The 22242-nt window shown below is 43.6% G+C and overlaps 1 protein-coding gene across 2 annotated transcripts in view; it reads right to left on the reverse strand.

Moving 5' to 3' along the window:
* Nucleotides 1–22242, reverse strand: part of CTNND2 (catenin delta 2) — a gene marked incomplete at its 5' end in the record, with an annotated part of 962722 nt that overhangs the window by 140330 nt on the left and 800150 nt on the right. For both annotated transcript variants that reach the window (XM_081231805.1, XM_081231804.1), the window contains one exon: nt 3007–3124. In XM_081231805.1, coding sequence (XP_081087931.1) covers nt 3007–3124 — 118 coding nt within the window. The remainder of the gene's footprint in view (nt 1–3006; nt 3125–22242) is intronic.

Raw genomic sequence — 22242 nt, forward strand, 5'->3', positions numbered from 1 at the left:
ACTCCTTATTTTCTATTAGAAAGGGCTAATTTGGAAGCTGTCTGTAGAACGCTCCACCATATGTTACCCTTTCAACAAACTGTTCCAGTTGCAGGAGCTGAGCTGAGAGCGTGCGTGGAATCCAGGCTCTTTCACTCATTAACTTCGCTGGCCTCAGAGACAGCGTGCACACATTTTTCCCTCCTCTAACTTGTCACTGAGGAAGCTCAGAAGTGGCCACGCAGAGGGCTGAGTGGAAAGTGATGGGACAATAATAATACGTTAAACCTCAATAGCACATTCTGGCCAGCAAAGCACTGCTGAGTAGTTTATCACATTTGATCCTTTCAACAGCTATAAGGATCCTCCTTGTCTCAAAGCTGAGGTCACCCGGGCCCTGTCCTTGGTCATCAGGAGGAAGAGATGGCACATTTTCCAGCACGCTCCTGGGGCCAAGCTTAGTGCTCTTGCTGCTCAATCAGGAATATCTGAGTCTTCTGGTTTTTCTTCTTTTAATTTTTATTTTCTATTGGAGCATAGTTGATTAACAATGTTGTCTTAGTTTCAGGTGTACAGAAAAGTGATTCAGTTATACATATACATGTATCTATTCTTTCTCCAATTCTTTTCCCATTTAGTTTATTACAGAATATTGAGCAGAGTTCCTTGTGCTGTACAGTAGGTCCTTATTGATTATTTATTTTAAATGTAGTGGTGTGTACATCAATCCCAAACTCCCAATTTATCCCCTTTCCCTCCCATCTTTCCCCTTTGGTAACCATAAGTTTGTTTTCTAAGTCTGTGAGTCTGTTTCTGTTTTGTAAATAAGTTCATTTGTATCATATTTTTTAGAGTCTGCATATAAGTGGTATCAGATATTTGTCTTTGTCTGACTAACTTCACTTAGTGTAATCATCTCTAGGTCCATCCATGTTGCTGCAAATGGCATTATTTCAAGGAATATCTGAGTTTTCTGACTCCAGCCCTAAATGGTCCTCAGTTTTTCAGTTTCCTCTTTTGGGAGAAATGTGGACATTAACAAGGAGAATCTCCAAGGTCTCCCAAGAGATTGAGGAGTCTGGTCCTCTGACACATCAGAAGAAAGATGTGCGTGCCTCACAGCACTCTGATTTTGGACCATGCTCCTGACGGCTACCTTACTCACCCAGTGGTGGGCACTGGGCCAAGACAAGAGGCTGTTGACTCTTATTTTATTCTCAGCTACAAGGCCCAGACAGTGTTAAAGCTTGCTTGGTATCCATAGGCTTAGCATCCCCTGCCTTAGTCTCTACCACTTTGAATCTTAAGATCCTTAGCATTGCAGCTTCTGTGAATTATGAATTACCTTCAGTAGCTCTTTTCAAAATTCCTCTATTGTGTTAACAGGTATCTGTAAATACTCGAGACATCTCGACTGGTTGCTTCTTCAGGGACTTAATTTTCCTGTCAATGATATTAAAAGGTCTAAAATGGCTGTTAAGGGCATTTACAAGAGAGGTTGATTAAATCTTTTCTATCATATTTCACTTTTGAAATTGATGTCGTACACGGTAAATGAATGGATGCAAATGTAACTGAGTGGCAGTGATAAGATGACAGACAGTGTCATAACTGGAGTCAGCTGGTACTCAAAGGGCTAGAGTCCCAGAAAATATCATGGGTCCTAAACTTTAGGGAGTAGGGCTCAGGCATCAGTAATTTTCTAGCTTTTCTAATAATTTAGTTTTCTAGTTTTTTTTAGTAATTTTCTAAATTTTTCAGTCACTCTAATGTGTAGTCAAGGTTGAGAAGTGCCATGGCAAATCATCCCCATGCCAATGAGTAATTAAATTGATAAAATCACTCTTATTTGTTCTTTATCTGACCTTACAGCTAAGTTACATTATATTGTATTCCCGACTAGTGCCCATTTTAAAGCTGTATCTACTAAGGCGGTTCTCAATCCAAGACGCACGTCGAATCACCTGATGAACTTTCAGAGGAATAGAAATCGGAGACGAGAATTGGACACTCAGATTCACTCAGGGGGCTGTGATGGTGTCTAGGCACATGCATTTATTAAATGTTTCAAAGGCAATTCCGATGAAGAGTTGGTATTAAAAACCATGGGATTGAGGCTCTGGTTCAGAACCAGGGACAATTTTTGGCTCCCTATGGTATATCTGGCAATATCTGGAGACATTTTTGTCTGTCACAACTGGTCTGCGGGAAGGATGGTACTGGCGTCTAGTGGGTGGAGACCAGGGATGCTGCTCAACATCCTACAGTGCACAGGACAGCCCACAGCAAAGAACTGGACCCAAATGTCAACAGAGTGGCTCTGGAGAAGGTCTTATTAAGGTATCACATGTATTAAGGTCTTATTAAGGTATCACATTCATCACATGTATTACTTGAAAGCATCAGTAAAGTCCGTGTTGATACCAGGATATTATGAAATTACAAATTTTTTATTGAAAATGAACCAAAACTAATCAAAAGACAAGTGAAGACAAAACAAAATAGCTCAAACACTGGTGAAGCCCACCCAATTCTATTTTGGTTTGTGAACTAAAGCACTGAATGGACACTGATGATCAATGTTTTGACAGGCTCATTTATGTAGCACTTTGACAGAATTTATTTAGACTTCATCAGGCATTCCTTACATGGCACTGGACAAAATTAAGTTGTTCAAAAGCTATCTTGTAAGAATATAGGATTATTCGACTCTCAGGTAGTTTTAATATTTCTTTTTCTTTTGCCAAAGGATTTTAGAAAATAAAGCTAGAAGATTGTGGGCAACCTGGTAGGTGAGAGTTTATACACTCATCTGGAACACCTGTAGTTACAATAACTTAATCTAAATTTTTATTCACTACTAATCAAGAATTAAGTGTCTAATTCTAGGCTAGGATTAAAAGTCGATATAGATCTCAGAGTGAAAGTATTAAACAGCGCATTAACTCTCCATCCTTGTTAGCCACTGTTTGGTCCCCTGGGCATCCTTCTTCTCTAAGATGCTTCATCTATGCAAATTCAACAAACCTTGCTATCGATCTCGCTGCTCCCCAGCGCAGACTGAATCACGTAGAGCAGCGCATCCGTGAGCCCATCACATTCCCGCATCCTCCTGCGGGCCTCCTCTCCGGCTGAACTAACATTCCTGCAAAGCAAAAGGATGTGTCAGCGCCCTTCACAGTGGTCACCTCCTCTCATAGTTTTAATCAAAACACTTTCCTTGCCTTTTCAGGTTTACCAAGAATATAATTTAATCAGGGGGTACGGCCTCCACAAAAGCATCCTAGAATTAGGTGAGTCACAGATATCTGCAAGGAAACTTTCTAAATGGAGAATGCAGAATTCCAAACATGTGATCCGTGAGAGTTCTGTGACTGCTGAGAAGGGAGACTTTGGCCAAGTCTTCAAGGTCTGCTTCATTTACAATCGACCAGGGAATCAGAAGCTCTTTGATTCAAAGGATTCTTCTTCTTTGAGAAGTTTGAAATACTTTTCAAACACAAAGTTTTCAACTTACTGAAGTATTTTAGAGATCTAATTTCACCTGCCTCAAAAAGATACCTACCTTGGCCCTGCCAGAGGTAAACTTCTAGAAATTTATTCTAAGAACACAGAGATTTCTGTGAAAATTTAGTCATTGGGATGCCTATGGCACCTTTTATGGGTAGGAGTTGCCCAAACTCCTTCCTACAATGGCACAGACTGAGCTAAAGCCAACAGAAGGGGCCCCTTGTAATGAAATGTACAGCTGGGAGACAGAGAGAGCTTCCAGAAGGTACAAAAGACATGAGACAATCTAGTCAAAGGTGAATCTTTTGGGTGGTTTTAGTTATTCCACCACCTGAGAGGGTGTTCTGGTCTTCCTCTCCAACCGTGATTAAGGATTCAGTTCCAGCAGAGAACTTTTGCAGTAACTGAATGAGAGACAGCACAGGCTATTAGAAGGATGCTAGAGGAGATGAGTTAATGGAAGGTAGAAAGGGGCTGAAAAAATTTAGAAACTGTGGGGAAGGGTAATGGAAAGAGAGAATGATCTAGGTAGGGCAATGGTTCTCAAGCTATGGCTATTATCAGAATCACCTGGAGGGCATGTTCATGGAGAGAGCTGGGCCTCACCTTGAGATCACTGGTGGAGTCCGGTAATTTGCATACTTTGGTGATGCTCACACTGAAGACCTAAAGTAAAGTAGCTCTAACTCTACTTCTAGGGGGAGGGTTTGGTTGGGGAGGGTAGTGTTCTTCAGTGACTGCTGGGGCCAGCCATGGGGCAGATTCCAAGAACCTGTGGCCTTAGAGCACACAGGAATAGCTGAACAGAATGAATCTTCAAACCCATGCTGTAATTGACACAAGTGTTCTCATTTAATTTTTCCAACATCTTTCCCTGTTATACTTCATTCTGTTTTACAGGTAAGAGAACTGAGTCTCAGACAGGTTGTCCAAGGCTACACAGATAGTAAGTGGAGAAGCTACAACAAACCCAGGTCTGTGAAGGACAGGAAAGCAAAGGCTTCAGGCTTGGTGTACAATATGGACTATACCTTTTAGGAATTAAATCAAAATAAAATAGGCTCAATGCTAAAATGCTACTGAACATAAATGTTTTCTTTAATATCTAAAAAGTTCTGCAGACATGTTTAAAGATGATCTATCAGTGTTTTAATGTAACACTGGGAAAGGTTATTCAATTCACATTAGTATTTTTGGCATTTGCTGATCTTAAAATATAAACAAAACTCCTCAGTTCCTTAGATAACATAACTGAGCAAATACTGGCAGCATTTTTATGGAAGGTGTTATAGATTCTGCCTTGGGGTGGTCAACCCTCGTTCTGAGAGCATCTCTGGGAGGGAGGAAAGAAATCTTTCTGCAAAAGAAAAAGTGGTGAGAGGCACACTGGTATTATTATTAGAAGGATGGTCTTTGTAAAAGAGCATTTTTAGAGCATTTCTCCTTGAAATGATTTTCACCAGGTCGAGCTTTGACACTGTTAGCGTACTAGGTTTGTCAAAAATTCCAATCATTATAGCATCAAAAAAAAATTCCAATCATTATAACATCAAAAAAAAAAACAAAAAAAAATTCCAATCAGACCTCTTTGGTCTGAAGAACATCAAAAAACAAAACAAAAAAAAAACAAAAAAAAAATTCCAATCAGACCTCTTTGGTCTGAAGAACACCGGGTGCAACGTATGATTGTCAGTCTTAAATCCGGCCTCTTTGTGCTTTGATGAGGTCATGTTTCCAAAGACAGAAGAATGGAATTTGGACTTGAAAGAACTGTAGGGATAGCTCATGTGCACCTTAGTCTCGAACATCCTCTAACCTTTCCCCTTATCCACAAATGCTCAGTCTTTCCTTTGAGTGGCTTCACGATGGGGGCAGGCTGCCTCCTGATTCACAAATAAACATCCTCATGATCAGCCCTATTTTCACTGGTAGTCAATGAATGGGCAGGGGAAACTGATGGGAAAGATCAGGAATTAACAACTTTGTCAACATTACATGTCTTCAATATTAATTTGAGCATTTTCTTATTCTCTTTGTTCTAGTCTAGTCTCCTCCACAATTAAAAAAATTATTAACTGCCGACTACATTAAAATATGTAAGATATTACATATTAAAATGTGTAAGATACTGAGAAATGAGAAAGACTAATATTATAAGTTAAGGTCCCAGTAGGGAAGAGGAAGTAATTAGGACACACACATAAACACCACCCCTCACAATGATACTGAGGGGAGAGTGCAGTTACCACAGTGTCTGCAGGTAGGATGAGGCTCCATATATATTTTTAAGTGAACTAGGTGTGAACATGTCTCTTTTTCAATGAGGAACTGTGTCCTTCAAGCCTTTGGGGTTGGGTTTCCGCTTTTTATCAACTATTCCAGAACAAGTGAAACATATCAAAAGATGACCTTTGGTTTTTCACTCTGGAGGAGAGGAAGTTTCCTTTCCTTCCTTCCCCCCGTCCCAACATAAAATTTACTATACTTGTGCATTTCACTGTTTAAAAATAAAAATCCCAATAGCCTTATGTGTTGGTCACTGAACAGTTAGTTGTAATTATGGTCCCAGGTAGGTATCTGATAAAGAGCCAATGTCCAACCTACAAAGTTCCTCCTTCCTGTTGTACTTAAATCATCTTCTGCTCGTCTTGAGGGAAGTGATTTCCATGTCTGGCTAGAAACTGGTGCAGAAAAATTCTATGCATAAACGTAACACTGAAACAAAGACTTGTAATTATTTTGTAAAAAGCACAATGATGCTATAATATCTACTCCTTAGAAATAATCTCTATAATCTTGATTGAACTGCCAGTTGCTATGTCATTTGGAAATTTCTGCTTAAAGTAGATTCTATAATCTTTTTATCTAATACATGAAAACTACACACAATTTATTTTTATATCTTACAATTAAAAGATATAAAATCTCTTACAGTCTCTCTTATTCAAAGGTAACTAGCTAAACTGCTCTATTTTCCCTATCTTCAGTGCTGTTTCACATCTCATTACTCGGAGACTTCATCACTCACTACGCTCATTTAAAAAAAAAATTCAACATAGAGTGCTCATAGGATCCAAAGTGGAATTTACACGAAAGACTTTGGTTTGCATGATGCCACTGCAGATGGTCCGTATACAGTGGATCAAATCACACAGAAAACCAAGGGATGAGATTTTGAGTAATCAAGCTACTTGAAATTAATCTCTCCCTTCTCTGTACTCCCTTAGCTCTTTGAATCTCCATTATTGATCACCATTGATTTTGAATTGGCCCTATTTAGGCTGTGACCTTATTGCTGCCTTGGGGCCTTCAGGAGGGTATTTGTATACCCAGCATTCAGCTGAGTGCCTGACACATCCAAGGTGCTCACTGCCAGTTGGCTATTGCATGCACATTCAGCTCTTCCATGGGATTGGAATTCACATGTAGTCCATGACTGACTGATCTCTGTGCTCCACGCTTATTGGGTAAGTATCAGACGTCTGTTACACCATCAGTGCAGCCTTCGTACCTTCTGGTTTGGGCTCTGCCACTACAACCCCCATCCTGGATTATTCAGGGCTGTATCAATTTGCAAAGAAAGATAAAGCAGTTGAAAAGTGTACAATTTGGGGGAGGAAACTTGTTCAGTTTGAAGTTTCTTATGCTTGTTAATAGTATTGATCATCCACACCGTGTGCCAAGGGATGTGCACAGTTTCGCCACCTGAGGCCAACCAGGCTGTCCCAGTGTCACACCCACCTCACCCTCTGACTTGTAGGAAGAGTTTTCTGGTTTGAGATTAGCTTGTCTTACTGTGCTCTCTGTTACCTCCTCTCCTTTCCACCCCACCTGATCCTTGGGCCTTTATAATCTGGCCTCCATAGGGGGTCATCTCATACCTGGCCCACCCCCAGCCCCTGGAGTCCTGGGTTCCAGCCCTGCTAAAGCTCCATACCATCCTTCCCTACAGCTGCGCACAACTCTGTGCTGCTGGTCATTGGGCAACTTTGTCTCATTGCCCAATTTATAATCAGCAGAGCCCAGATGCTGGGTCTCTGCAGGATCTGGGCTGGGTTCCTGAGATTATATACAGGTGTCAAGAGTGGGATGGGGCTGCCAGAGGGCTTTAGAGAGTGGAGCAGAGATCGTTTCAAGAAACACAGGTAGTCTGGAGGTAAAGCTGAAATATGAAGGCACACACTGAGTAGGGCCCTGATGCCAACCCATCAGGACAGGCAGGGAGAGAGGTAGAATCCACCACAGATGACAGCACAGAGGAGACCTGATGTTCAAGCTGGTCCCTCCATGATGTGGAGGAGGGATGGGATGCATCTTCTTTCTGGTTGTCTGTCCCTTGGCCCCCAGTGCATAGCACTGATTAGGAACTCAGTGAGTGACTGCTGAATGAAATGATGCACGATTAGTTTTCAGGTCTGTCTCCTTCTAGACCAGAAGTACTCTGCCAGGGTGATTTTGCCACCAGGAAACATTTACTGATGTCTGGGCACCAAAGGACATTTTGGTTGTCACAAATGTGGAGGGAGGGGGTGTTACTAAGAACCTCCGATCAAAATCAGCAGTGCCGTGGTTGTGAGCACGACACTGCTCCCAAACCTGGGTTCCAGGAATCAAGTGTATTTGTCTCCTTGGGGAAACAGCAGCTATGCCTCGTTCTCTCCTACAAAAGGCCTTGGGAGAACTTGTCTCTGGGTTCCAAAATCACCGACCAGAAACCCCCCAATCTTTTCCTCTCTGGGAAAGCTGAGTGTGCAGGGCCTGGGAGGAAGGGGTCCTCTGTCCGGCCAGCTGGGTCAACACAGCAAGAGCCACCCAGCCAGATTCTCTCACTCCAGATGCGACAGTTACGGGGTCCTGGGTGCCATGTCTGTCCTTCCCCTCTCCCTTCACTCAGAGGAGCTGTGCCACAGAAACCACTAGGGCTCATCCTTTTGATTTGTAGCTTCTCTGTAGAAAGGGAGCAGCTTGTTTCCTTCTTATCACTCAGTAACCTCAATGAAGATGGATGCTCTTGTGTACCTGGTATAGGGCTACCTAGGGGTGAAGGCACATAAATGCCTTCTCTTGGCCTCCTCATCCGGGACGAGCATACAGGGATGGTTTGACATCACTGCATCACAGGGACACACAGCCAGGTGCTCGTGGCCTGGGCAGAGTCCTAGAGATAAATGTCTGCTGCTTCAGCTGCTTCTCACTCAGAGCCTCCCACCCAGGGGTGAGTGAGACCCCATGTGGACCACTGGGGCACCATGGGAGATGTGCTGTGTACCACAGACACTCAGAGAGGGTGGGGAGGAATGGAAGGTTTCACAGCCGCGCTGACAACCTCCTTTTCTTAACTTTGATCACTGATTTGTAAACAATCTCAAGCTAATGTAAATGCATTAAAACAACGGGGGAAGTGTATCAGTAAAAGTAAACATCCACACTTTCCTTCCCCTCTGTCCAAGGACATCACTGTGACCATTTGGTGTTTATCATTCAAGATTGTTCTCTACTCATACAAATAAAACGCGTAGGAATGTTTTTGCTTTTTGCCACAGTGGTTGCTCAGTCACTGTGCTTGTGTCCTTCAAAAGTGTATCATTGTCTATTTTTTAAAATTATTATCCTATTAATAGACATCCAAGTTATTTTAAACTTTTTAGGGTGGTAAGTAATGTTAAGCTGAAATTTGGAGGAGTTGTGAGTTTTGCCAGATGGACCCTGCAGAACCATTTTAGGAAGAAAGGGTAGCAGAGATAAATCAGTTCAAACCAACAAAACGACCCACCCTGATTGGCACCTACTGTGCTCCACACCCAGTGCCAAGTCTTGGGATAAAGAGGAAAATACCTGGCCCTTGACCTTAGGAGCTCACAGTCCAGGAAAGTAAGCAGACATACATTTGATGTGCCTGAATCTGATATCATCAGCATGAAACTAGCAGCATGAAGAATTTGGGAATCAATCCCCCTTGGAAGTGATGTCCAGGCACTTCCAGTGAAATCTAGATGTTCCGAGAAAGCGAACGCAGGATAACATGGATGCAAGTTTTACGACTCACCTTTATTTAAGGTGTAATTAAAATCTTTGCTTAAGTTGTAATTCTGTAAACTTGGACATCAACTGTTTTCTTTAACATTTGTAGCATCAAGTCATGGGTTGGGACTTAAGAAGTAAGAACAAAGAGTACACTACCTGCGTTGTTAGTAAGAAAGCATTTCGTGCAAATTTAGTGGAAAGTACCTTCAAATTTGAAGGGTACACATGGGCTTAGGGCAGTTTTAGGTGAACAGCCTGTGTAAATACCAACCAAACACAGCCATGCAGAGGTGGGGTCTCTGGGTCACTCTCGGCATGAACGGAGGATAGGACCTGGCAGGGAGAGGTGGAATTCTGTGGCAAATATCAATTCTGGCACATAGCTGATACATTTTTACTAAGCCTGGCATCCTAAGCCAGCCCCTTGTATCTACTAAAACCATGGTGGGCTCATGGTCCACCAGCGTAACCTTGTTGATGCTCTTACCAAACCACATAACCTGTGTTAAGTCCTCCTTGACATCTAGCTGCTGGCAGCCCAGGTGGGTTGCTCTGAGTGCCAGGCAGTGCATCACCAGACCTTCCCTTCCTGCCTGGTGTAGTTCAGCAGGAAGACGCAGGTGAACATTTATGACATTTGGGCTCCCCCCACCTGCCTGGTGAATTCAAGTCACTCCAGAAGCATTTCCAGTGTTGTCTTTTTCTGACATCCTACCCAGAGAGCAAAGCCAAGGATGACAGAGGATAAGTCCCTGGCTTTGAAACCTTGCAATTGGGATTTGCTGGGCTGGGTTTCCAAGTTACTTTGGACCAGCACTCTGTTTTATTTTCCATGTCTCCCTTTCTGGAACTGGAATGTCTATATAACTATTATCCTGTGCCTGTCCCAGCACTGTATGTTGGGGGAAGATAACCTGTTTCTTTAAAATCATAGGTTCACAGGTGAAGAGAAATTGTTCCCCAGCAGCTGTACTTCATGGGTTACTCATCTACGTTGGATTTAGATGATTCTGGTTATGGACTTTGGAGCTGAAGAGATTTAGGACTTTGAGTTGATGCTGTAATTGGGATGATACCTTGGGATGAGATGAAAATACGTGGGGTGGATGTGGATCTTTGGGGACCAGAGGGTGGACTGTGGTGGACAAATAATGGCCCCCCAAGATATCTATGTCCTAATCCCTGGAAACTGAATGGATTACCTTACATGGAAAAAGGGACTTTGCAGATGGAATTAAGGTTATGGACTTTAAAATAGGGACACTGTCCTGGATGATCCCTGTGGGCCCAATTTAATCACATGAGCCTTAAAAGCAGAGAACATTCTCTGGCTAGAGTCAGAGAGATGCAGCAGAAGGGAAGTCAGAGAGATCCCAGCATGAAGTTTCAACTTCCTGTTGCTGGTTCTGACGTATGGGGGCCACATGCAAAGATGAGAGAGAGGCGGCTGGCTTCCAGTTGACAGCCGGAAAGGAAACAGAGACATCAGTCCTACAGCCACAAGGAACTGGGTTCTGGTCACAACCTGAAGGAGCTTGGAAGCAGATTCGCCCAAGAGCCACTAGAAAGGAACACAACCCTGCCCATACCTTGATTTTAAGTTGGTGAGACTGGAGTCAGACTTCCAATCCACAGAAACAAACTGTAGGATAATAAATTTGTGTTGCTCTAAGTCACTAAGTTCATAGCAATTTGTTACAGCAGTAATAGGAAACAAATACACAGCATTGAGCTTTTACTCAATTGTAAGTGGAGTTCTTATCAACACCATCCCTAAATGTTTCACACTCCATCCTTTCCCTGGAAAACTGCTTATCTGCAATGAGCTCATGCAAGTTTTAAGATATTTCCAGATGATCAAATAATTGTATTGATTTGATCAAGACCCAAATACCCCATACATAAGACAATAAAAATTGTTCCTAATGGGATGAGGTGCTGCCCTCGACTGTGCAAGGCCAGGAGATATGCTATGTAACTCAGAGCATACTAAGGCTCTCTGCACAGGAAATATTGATGTGATATGATGATGCACCATAAAGTATGCTGCTTTTCTTTCCCCCATCTCTGATCTGATTAACCACAAGAGCGCCACCAGGTCAGTGGGTATCAGCTTGCTCTCCTGCTTAGCTGAAATCCTTCACTTCTGCCAGTCCTCTTTCTGGCAGAAGGGTTGCCTGAAAACCTCAGTCTTCATGGCTTCGAGGGAACAGAAAGTGCAGCAGCTGGTACTCTACACTGCGTGGGAAACAAGTGCGTGGACTGTAAGGGAGAGAAATGAGGCAGCTTCCCAGGTCTGACTGAGTGAAGGCTGTAGTGTGGCCTCCTTGCTTTAAGTGAATTCCCAGAACATCATCTGAAATGCTAACCCTAAGGACCAAATGGTAGGAACAGCATTAGGAATAGCCCCACCTCCACAAATTTTATTGGGTACAAATAATGGGAGGTTGAATTTACTTGAAAAGCTCTTGATTTCTCTCTCTGCATATGTGTTTTTAAAGCTGGTACTTCATTAGAGTCAAGTCAGAACAATTTCCAGAGAAATCCATTTCCCTTTTTCTTTTTCTTTCTTTCTTTCTTTTTTTTTTTAAAGATTAGCACAGTCTTGCTGCTTAGATTCCTGCTATGCACCTTACTGTCTTCTCCCAAGGAAGGCAATTTCTTTATAAATCCGGACAGCGATAGCTCAGTAAATGCTTTGCTGAGCCGCAGAGACAGAATGCTTCTGTGGCCTAAAGAACACCTACAGACCGAGCCAGCAGTAAACCCCGCTGCCGTGCTGTCCTCAGAGCGAAGGCCTCCTGTTGACACTGCCACCTCCATTCAGGAACGTAAACCAGCAGAGAGAGACGGAGGAGCCCCTCTGACGTTGACTGTTCAATGCTGTCCCTTTTGAGGACTACCTAGATGCGTGCCTTCTGAAGTCAGCCACGCATCCCACACACTGTTCCGGAGATGCCCAGAGCAGAACCAGAAACACCCGTGCTAACAGACACCCTATTGCCGTCAAGTACTACCTAGGGTTTCAGCTCCATGATTCCAATTAAAATTGATGGATGCCACAGAGTTAAGTGCTCTATGAAATGTCTGCTCAAAGTTTCCTGTTGGGCTAAATTACAAGGAAATTGTAGGGAAAAAAGGGTGAATGCTGTGTGGCTAAAACCATTACCTGTGAACCTAATTGTGCCCATGTTTTCTTTTCTTTCTTTCTTTTTTTTTTTTTTTTGTGCTCTGTGAACACCCACAATTGTTTTCTAGCCTGTAGTTACTGGACCACATCGTGAGCTTGGAGCCATGCCATGTGGCCCAATCGATGCCCACCTGCCCTGTTTTCCACTAACTCCTGAAATATTTCACTCAGGTACATCTGTGGTGGGCTCTTCTTTCTGGAGCGCAGACTCAGAATCAGGATGCAACTCACATTGAAAGCCCCCAGATCCCACCTCTGTCCTGGCACCTTGGCATCCCGTTAAGTTTAGGTACCACCATCACCACTGCAATGAGCATTTCCATAGAATAAAGCCATTTGCCAGGCCTGGCCTGATTACAAATGCAACAACAGCAAAAAGAAAATGTCAGGGTCAAAACGCAAATGAAGTTCAAACATGAATTAAAAACAGTGTTTTCTTCTTTTTCTGCTAAACCAGTGATCAACCAGATAGAGTTAACACAAATCACAAAACCTGAGTTTTAAAACACATATAATAAATAAATATGCTAGGAAACTGTGAAATAGAAATGCAGTATTCACTTCACCAAGCAGACAGCTTCCAGGAAAATGAGCATCCTGGCTAAATAAATAATGAGTAGTGCTGAGGCCATCCAATTCCGGGTATTTTGAGTCCTCCATCTTCTAAGAAGTAGGAGAACAAAGCTGACTGATAAGGGATTATAGGTAATTGGCTACTTGCCTTTTAAATGTCAGACTGTGGGTTTGAACACTTTCAAGATTTGGCATTATGGGGCTTCCCTGGTGGCGCAGTGGTTGAGAGTCCGCCTGCTGATGCAGGGGACACGGGTTCGTGCCCCAGTCCGGGAAGATCCCACATGCCGCAGAGCTGCTGGGCCTGTGAGCCATGGCCGCTGAGCCTGCGCATCCGGAGCCTGTGCTCCGCAACGGGAGAGGCCACAACAGTGAGAGGCCCGTGTACCACAAAAAAAAAAAAAAAAAGATTTGGCATTATGTTCTGGATTATTAATTACTATTATGAAAACCACCTTTCTAATTTTCATTCCAATTCAACACCTAATTCTCCATATGCAGTCAGGTAGTCTTTCAATTTATTTACTTACAGGAAATTTTAACAAATCATACTTCAAACACTTATTAAAGCTGGGAATCCATGTGATTTTTTAAAGCTCACTCATCTAGATGATACATTTTCCTTGAGGTGCATTTCTTGTTTTCATAATTGCTTTGATCACTCACAGATAACACTGAGTCCCAGAAACAACAACCAAAAAACTCAGAGTATCATCAGAGGCAAAGAAGTGCATTTACTCTTTTTTTTTTTTTTTGACAGTTTTGCTTTATTTATTTATTTATTTATGGCTGTGTTGGGTCTTCGTTTCTGTGCGAGGGCTTTCTCTAGTTGTGGCAAGCGGGGGCCACTCTTCATCGCGGTGCGCGGGCCTCTCACTGTCGCGGCCTGTCTTGTTGCGGAGCACAGGCTCCAGATGCACAGGCTCAGCGGCCATGGCTCATGGGCCCAGCTGCTCTGCGGCATGTGGGATCTTCCCGGACCAGGGCTCAAACCCGTGTCCCCTGCATTGGCAGGCAGACTCTCAACCACTGCACCACCAGGGAAGCCCAAGAGGCAAAGAAGTGCATTTACTCTTGTGTCTTCCCTCTTCCTTCTGTTTCTCCCCCACTATGCTCCGTGCAGTGCCCCAGCCCCTCCCAAATATGGCTTTCTTCTGGGTGTTTACTGTCAGACTGCTGCCATCAGCATTTCTCTAAGCTGAGGGCTCATTGTCCTTGCCCAGCATGGGAGGGTTAAGGGGTTAGAAGAGGGAGACACCGGACACAGAAGGCAAAAGCCCTTGTTACTCCCTTGCTCCAGGCCAGATGCCAGGCCAACATCCCTCTCTGCTTCAAACATTTTTGTTTGTTTGTTTTCCTACATTTCTTTTTTGAAAAACGACTCCTTAAATTTGTGGCCAAAATGTTAATAATAATAGTCCCTGGATCAAAACAGCTTAAGCCTCATGTCCAAATGAGAAGGAAGTGATTTTTTTAAAAAAAAATTCCTTTAATCTCTTAAAATGTACCCATCTCTCCTAATTGCTATTTCATGAATTTAGACGTTTTGATGACTCATTCAGCAGCCTTTTATTTGGGCCAAAGAACATGATAAATGATGAAAAGTCTAGACTCCAGTTAATTTGGCCAGAGATTATTGTATAGTTCTAGCTAAGAGAAACGAACAAAGAAAGCCAATCTTTGGCCAAAAATGAATTAAAGCTGCAGAAGGTATCTCTGGACCACCGTCTTTTCTTCTTGGTTTGGAATGGACATATCTAGTGTAGGAGTGGTGGGTGACAGGAGGGAGGAGAAACTCTAAGAATACATATATAATTTGTGTGAGAAAAGCATACAGAAAACTCAGTAAAACTAAGATCACTTGTCTTTTAATTTTTTTCTGAAAGGTAGAACAGTATACTTTTAATCTTAAATACTGAAACATCTTTAATTTCTGGCAGAAATTTCTGAGAGACTTATTAAAAGAAAGCAGAAGCCAGCTTCTTAAAGAGGCGTGCCAATGTGGTCTTTTGAGTTTATGCACTGGTCTTAATCGCAATTTAGGAATAATGTTGGAAAAATCAGTATCAGAACAATTCAAAGAAACTCACATTTTAAAATCAAGTTTAATTGTCTGCCTCCATTATTGCTATGACTGGACTTGTTCTTTTTCATTGTGGGAAGGGCAAATTCTAAAGATGTCTCTTCAATATCACATGACATCACGCATATGTGGCATCTCATTTTAAAAAATGACACAAATGAACTTATTTACAAAACAAACAGACTGACAGATATCGAAAACAAACTTACGGTTAGCAAAGGGGAAACGTGGTGGAGAGGGATAAATCAGGAGTTTGGGATGAATGTAGACACACTACTATATGTAAGATGGATAACCAACAAGGACCTACTGTAGAGCAAGGGAACTCTACTCAATATTCTGTGACAGCCTATATGAGAAATGAATGTGAAAAAGAATGAATACATGTATATGTAGAACTGAATCACTTTGCTGTACACCTGAAACTAACACAGCATTGTACATCAACTATACTCCAATAAAATTAAAAAGCAAAAACCAAAAATCTGCTTAAAAAGAAAAATGTCTCTTCAAGATGGCTGACCCCTAGTGGTTCAATCAAACACTCAAACACTAACCTAGGCACTGCTGTGAAGGGGCTTTGCAGACGGAATTAAGGTTACTAATCAGCTGACCTTAAGGCAGGGCAATGATCCTGAGTTTTGAGGATCATTTTTAGGAATGAGGATTCTTGGGCTCAGTGTAATCACGTGAGCTCTTACATACAAAACAGGGAGAGGCAGAGGGTCAGTCCAGGCTGACGGAGGGTCTAGGAGAGACGAGGAAAGTTTAGGATAGAGGGCCTGACATTGCTGACTCTGCAGGATGAAGGAAGGGGACCACCATCCAGGGCAGGTGGTGGCCTCTGGAAGCTGAGAACACCTCCCAGCCTCCAGCCAGCAAGGGAATGAGGCTCTCAGTCTACAGCTGCAAGGACCTGAACGTGGCCACTGACCCAAAAGAGCCAGGAAGTAGGTCCTCCCCAGAGCTTCCTGAGAACAGCCCGCTGGCAGACACCTTGATTTTGGATTTGTGAGACTTCAAGCAGAGAGACCAGCCAAGCTCCCTGGATTTCTGATGTAAACCACTCTGAGATAGTAATTTTGTGTTGTTCCAACCCCCTACATTTGTGGTAATTTGATATGGCAGCGATGGAAAAACCACTTCATTTGCACAGCCATGGAAGAAAAAAATATTCCTATCTTTCATAAATGTTCATTTTAACATTTCTGCTAAAGTATTTCAAAACTTTGAGACACACTTTTTGCATCTTCCAATGGAGGCATTTTAGAGGTTCTGAATGATAAGATGCCGTCATTAGGATTTTTAGATGACTCTTGCTGCAGGAATGGTAAGCTAAATGCATCTCTCACCAACTCCAGATAACCTAATGTGACTTTCCTTGGTTTACTACCATCAGATGGCTTGCTCTCAACATGAGTACAGGATAATGGCACCGCTGGGTGCAAATTTCCTTTTAGTGCTTTAGGGGTGAAGCGAGTCATGCCTTAAAAAAATCCAAGATTTATAATGCTGCATAGAAAGGTCACACAGCAAAGACACTTCGAGCAGCCACAGAGCCTTGTTAAAAACAGCTCACAGGTTGCCCGTGAAGAGTCTGGTTTCACTGTCTCTCCTCGTCACTCTAAATAAGTTTTTCAGTTAGAGGGCTTCTCACCTGTTATGGTACTGGTGCCATTCTCCTGATGCTGAACAAATGTTAAGGTTTTATTTAAAAACTGTACCCTTAAGCAGCTCAGGGGCCACCCTGAGAATAACTAAAAAACAAAAGACAAGACTTGTACCGTTCACTACGGGCCCAGGGCACATGTGTTTTCTGGCTTCACTGCCCTTTGTAAATGAAAATGGTTCCTGGAATTCTGGCACAAGACACACAAAACGACTTCATGGGAAAAATGTCAAGGCATCAGTGCACCATAAAAATAATCTAGAAAATATAATTTGGAAACACAAGGTTTTTCTAACAATCACTTTATTATAATTACTCTTATTACCAATCCTTTTATATGTGCTAATATGGGACGTTTTTCATCTGTTAATCAACTAAGAAAAAAAGTTACAGCAAAGACAGGATATAATGATTCCATTTTTGTGCAACAGGGAAGCAGGGAGAGGATCCTTATATGTTATACAGATTCACCAGCTATCAGACCAGTAGACACAGTGATCGAATCCATTATTTCCAATAATCAAATATTCCCCTAAAATTCCCCAAGAAACACAATGTGCTACTTTAGTTTTAATCACAAGTACTCATCACAGAATTTGTTCTTTACAGAACATGCTAAAAATCAAGTATATAGTTTATTTCCACATCAAAGAAATTGAGAATTGCTTCAGGTGTAAAGCAAAAGTTCTTTCTTTTTTTCTTCCACATGGACACACCTCAAGGACAGTGTGCCCATGACCGACACCCTCCCATCAGCACTGGCCACTGGCAGTGTGGGGAGATGTCGGGGGGGCTTGTGGGTAACAAGCAGTTACAAGGCAGCCAGCCACAGCCTTACCCCTGCTCTCCGTCTGGTCTGCCTCACAGCGGATGGACAGAGACACTTACCTCTCAATTAGTGGTGGTGTCCTTGGTTTGTTTGTTTGGTTTTAATTCTGATTTCCCTCACCATGGAGCCCCTGAATTACACTGGGGACGAACAGAATAGGAAGAATGAGGGTGACCTTTACAAAGTATAGGGAGCCTTTACGAAGGAGCCTTTACGAAGTATATTTGTGGTCACAGTGATCAACAGAGGTGACTAAAGAAGAAACCTTAAAAGCTGAGAAAAAAAAAGAGAGAAACATGTAATGGAGAAAAAGAAAAGTAGTGCTAACTGGGACCTGTTCAGAGGGTTTCCTTAAACGTTATTTTGCTGTGCACTGAACACTTTAACTTGCTGGATAAATATGGCATCACTCTTGCTCGAATCCTGTGTTACCCGCACATCTACATCCAGTCAGCCAGCACGTTAAGTCAGCTCCAATGTCAAAGCATCTGCAGAATCCTCCTCCATGGCTACTGCCAGGACCATAGCACTGGCATCTCTCGTCTCTTAATCGGTCTCTCTGCTTCCGCCCTCATTCTGAAACTGAGCAGGACCTTGTAGGACTCCTGGGCACAAAAGTCTGTCTGTGGCCCCCCGTTTCTTGTTTGTAGGAAATAGGCTTCATCCAGCCTCCATGACCTTCCCTGAGTGCCAAAGGTCAGGTTCAAACAGTTGGTTGCTAATTAGGGAAGTGGGGGGATGTGGAGACAAGGGAGGAGCAGTCAAAAGAAACAACAGCGCAGCCTTGGGCCAGGGTGCTGGTTCCCCGTGAAGGGATACACATAAAAATATTTTCGAGCTGTTCTGCAGATACTAGAACCCTACCACGTGGAAGAAGTTAACTGTCTGCTGCCCACAAGCACACACATCCCTTCTGGTTCTGGTTGGAACCAAAAGGTTGATGATGCTGATTCCACTTACCTCCCCACAAACCAATCAGAAGAATATCCACAAGCTCATCACACCCTCTGCAAACCATTACGATAAAACTCCTCACTACTCCCCCAGGTCAGCACACACAGTTTTGAGGGCATTAGCCTGTTGTGTCCCCTTTGCCTGACAAAAGCAATACTTTTCTACTTCACCCAAAACTCTGTCTCCGAGACTCAATTCGGTACCGGTGTATAGAGCCCACATTTTGGCTACAGTTCCCCCACCTCCCAGGGAAGTTTCAGTGATTCTTCTAAGATGTACATTGGAGCACGAGTCCACCACCCCAAGACCTTCCACTGTATTCAGAGTCAAACTCAAGGTCCTGCCCATGGCACACGGCTGGGACACTCTTCCTTCTTTGTCACTTGGCCAACTCCTACTCATCTTTCTTGTCTTTTTCACAGGAAGGCTTTCCCTGTTCCCCTGACTGGGTGAAATCCCTTTGTTCTATGCTCATTCATTGTACGCTTTCATAATTCTCACCCCACTTATATTACTTGCTTACTGCCCCCTGGCATCTGGTCATTCCACACTCAGGTCACAGAGCATCATGCTACTCTGGGAAAGAGCTAGAGGCTGGGCAGCTGGCCTGCAAGAAGGACAGCTGTGGGAAGGATGGTCAGCCATGCAAGCTGACAAAGTGAAGACAAACTCTGATTAGGGTTAGGAGAAGCCAGACAGATGCCCTCGGCCAGCGTGTCTGCACTCCTGCACTCAGAAGCACAGGCTGGCAGTAGGCAGCCCTCGATGGTCCTGTGTCTCCACCCAGGGCCCATTTTAGTCTGTGACTAAATATGCATGGCTGTTTATGATTGATTTCTTTGCTTGTCAAGTGGATGATAACTTTCTAGCATGGGAAGGAGACAGAGGACTAAGTGACAGCAATACTAATGTACTGTAGCCACAGAAAGGACATAAAATTGGAAACCAGCCTCCAGCCGCCCGCTCCTTCTCCAGCCCTGGTCCATAGAGAGTTCAGAGACAGACCAGGCCACCTTATTATCTCGTTAAAGGAATTTCAGGCTAGACACTCTGGAGTTGCAGGTAGTGGGGCTTCTTGGGGAGCCAAGGAGAAGGATACACACAGGGACACGCCATGAACACCTCCACACCCTTCTCTTAGCAGCTCCTGATTTGTGTAATACAATGTTTGTGAAATGTTGACATTCATTTGTAAAGAATGGAAGTATTTTATGCTCTGAAACTCAGCCTGGGGGAGTAGAAAAGCTTTGGTGTCAAATTTCCACTCTGATAGTATCAGCCTGGCCTTGGACAACACATTTAAGCTCTCTAACCCTCAATTTCTCCATCTGTAAAGTGGGCTTATATTTGAGAGGATTAGACGAGGCACAGTCTGTGAAGCACCTAGGAGCCAGAGGGGACCCAACGCTTAGCCCTCAACTCTCCCTTGATCATTCCTAGTAGCTCCCAAGACTTTCATTCCAATTGCATGATGGCTGCTGTCCAGAGCCAGCAGCCAGCAGTTAAAGTGAGTTTCCTGTGGGCCAGGCCCTGTGCCAAGCTATTTACGTGCATGGCTGCAGGGCCAGCATAAGGGGGGGGTGAACGAGGCCTTTACTCAGTGCAAAATTTAGGGTGGGGTACTCCAAAAATTCACTGATCATCAGAAATAATAGGTAATTTTTAATTGTGATAAAATATAAATAACAAAATTTATCATCTTAACCTTTTTTTTTTTTTTTTTTTTTTTGCGGTATGCAGGCCTCTCACTGTTGTGGCCTCTCCTGCTGCGGAGCACAGGCTCCGGACGCGCAGGCTCAGCGGCCATGGCTCACGGGCCCAGCCGCTCCGCGGCATGTGGGATCTTCCCGGACTGGGGCACGAACCCGTTTCCCCTGCACCGGCAGGCGGACTCTCAACCACTGTGCCACCAGGGAAGCCCCATCTTAACCATTTTTTAGTGTACAGTTCAGTTGTGTTGAGTACCTTTACATTGCTGTACTAAGTAATTTTAACACAATATTTTTTCATCAAAATTAATGAAAAAATCTGTGATGAACAAAATATCAAAAGTTTATTTTATTTTATTTACTTACTTTTACGCTTTTTAAATTAAGTAGTCCTTATGGAACAACTATGCCTGTCTGTTATTAATGTCAGTTCTCTGGTGCTTATAGGCATTGGAGTTTTAGAACCTTGGTACTAATGAGATCATTTCCTGTTTTTTTAATTTTTAAAACATTTTTTTTAATTAAAAAAAAATTCTCTTCTTTTGGCTGCGCCATTCGGCTTGTGGGATCTTAGTTCCCTGACCAGGGATTGAGCCCAGGCCCCCATCAGTGAAAGCACAGAGTCCTAACCACTGGGCTGCCAGGGAGTTCCCTCAAATATCAACATTTTAAATAAAAGAGGGCTCCAACTCTGTACAGTTCAGCCTTCCTTGCCTCACCCTTGTCCTTTCCCTGCATCAACACCATCACCGCCGTTCATGGATGGAGAACCTGAGGCTTGGAGAGGCCACTTCAGGTGCCCAAGATCACACAGCTAGTGGGTTTCCAGTCAGATCTGGATTTGAAGGCCAACTCCTCTTGGTTTGGACTTTACAGTTAAGATGGTATCCCATAACAACATCACACTTATCTCAAAGACAGGGCGTCTGAAGCTTCTAGTGCATGGCCTGGACTGGTCCAGGCTCAGCAAACAGAGCCAGTGCCATCACGGCCCCACCTGCGCCTCTGCTAGCTCCACAATCCCCTCCCCTTGCCTCTCCCCTGCCCGCATCCTTTCTCCTCCCTGTGGGCATGGCTGAATCTCTACGGCACAGGGAACACTGTGTCTCTAACAGCTTACCGCTCCACAGTTCCCCGTGGCCTACAAAAATAAAGGAAACTCTTCAAAATGACCCACCCTCCCAGCAATCTTAACAATCAGCTCCCAAAAGACCCTTCCCCTCCCAGGGGCCTCTCAGGTCCTTCCCCGCCAACCACACCCTGACTAGCTCCCCTCAGCCCCTTGCTCAGCCCCGGTGGGCCTCGGGCTCTTCCTGAATACGGACCCTATGGCTTGGACCACACTGCTCCTCCACCCACTTCCCCTGAAAGCTTTCCTTCCTCCCAGTGCAGGCCTCTGGGCTGTCTTCCTGGAGTCCTGCAGGTGGAATCTATGATTCTTTCACTCAGAGGTCTTCTAGAAATTTTGCATAAACTTTTTATGGCACTAAGGGCACACATTATGCCCTATAGCTCAGGTTCCCTTCTACCCTTTGAGGCCATAAGTATCATGTCTTATTCATGTGTGTTTCTCTGGTACCTAACAGAGTCCTGGGCACATACTAGAAACTCAATATCTGTGTGGAACAAGAGACGTCACCCATTTTATCTACGCTGTTGATTTAGCACTTGACCAAGGAGGCGATGATGAGATGGCTATGGCTGTCCTGATTCTTTATGAGT

Source organism: Mesoplodon bidens (genome assembly GCF_964165515.1).
Source record: "Mesoplodon bidens genome assembly, chromosome: 4".
Lineage (NCBI taxonomy): Eukaryota > Metazoa > Chordata > Mammalia > Artiodactyla > Ziphiidae > Mesoplodon > Mesoplodon bidens.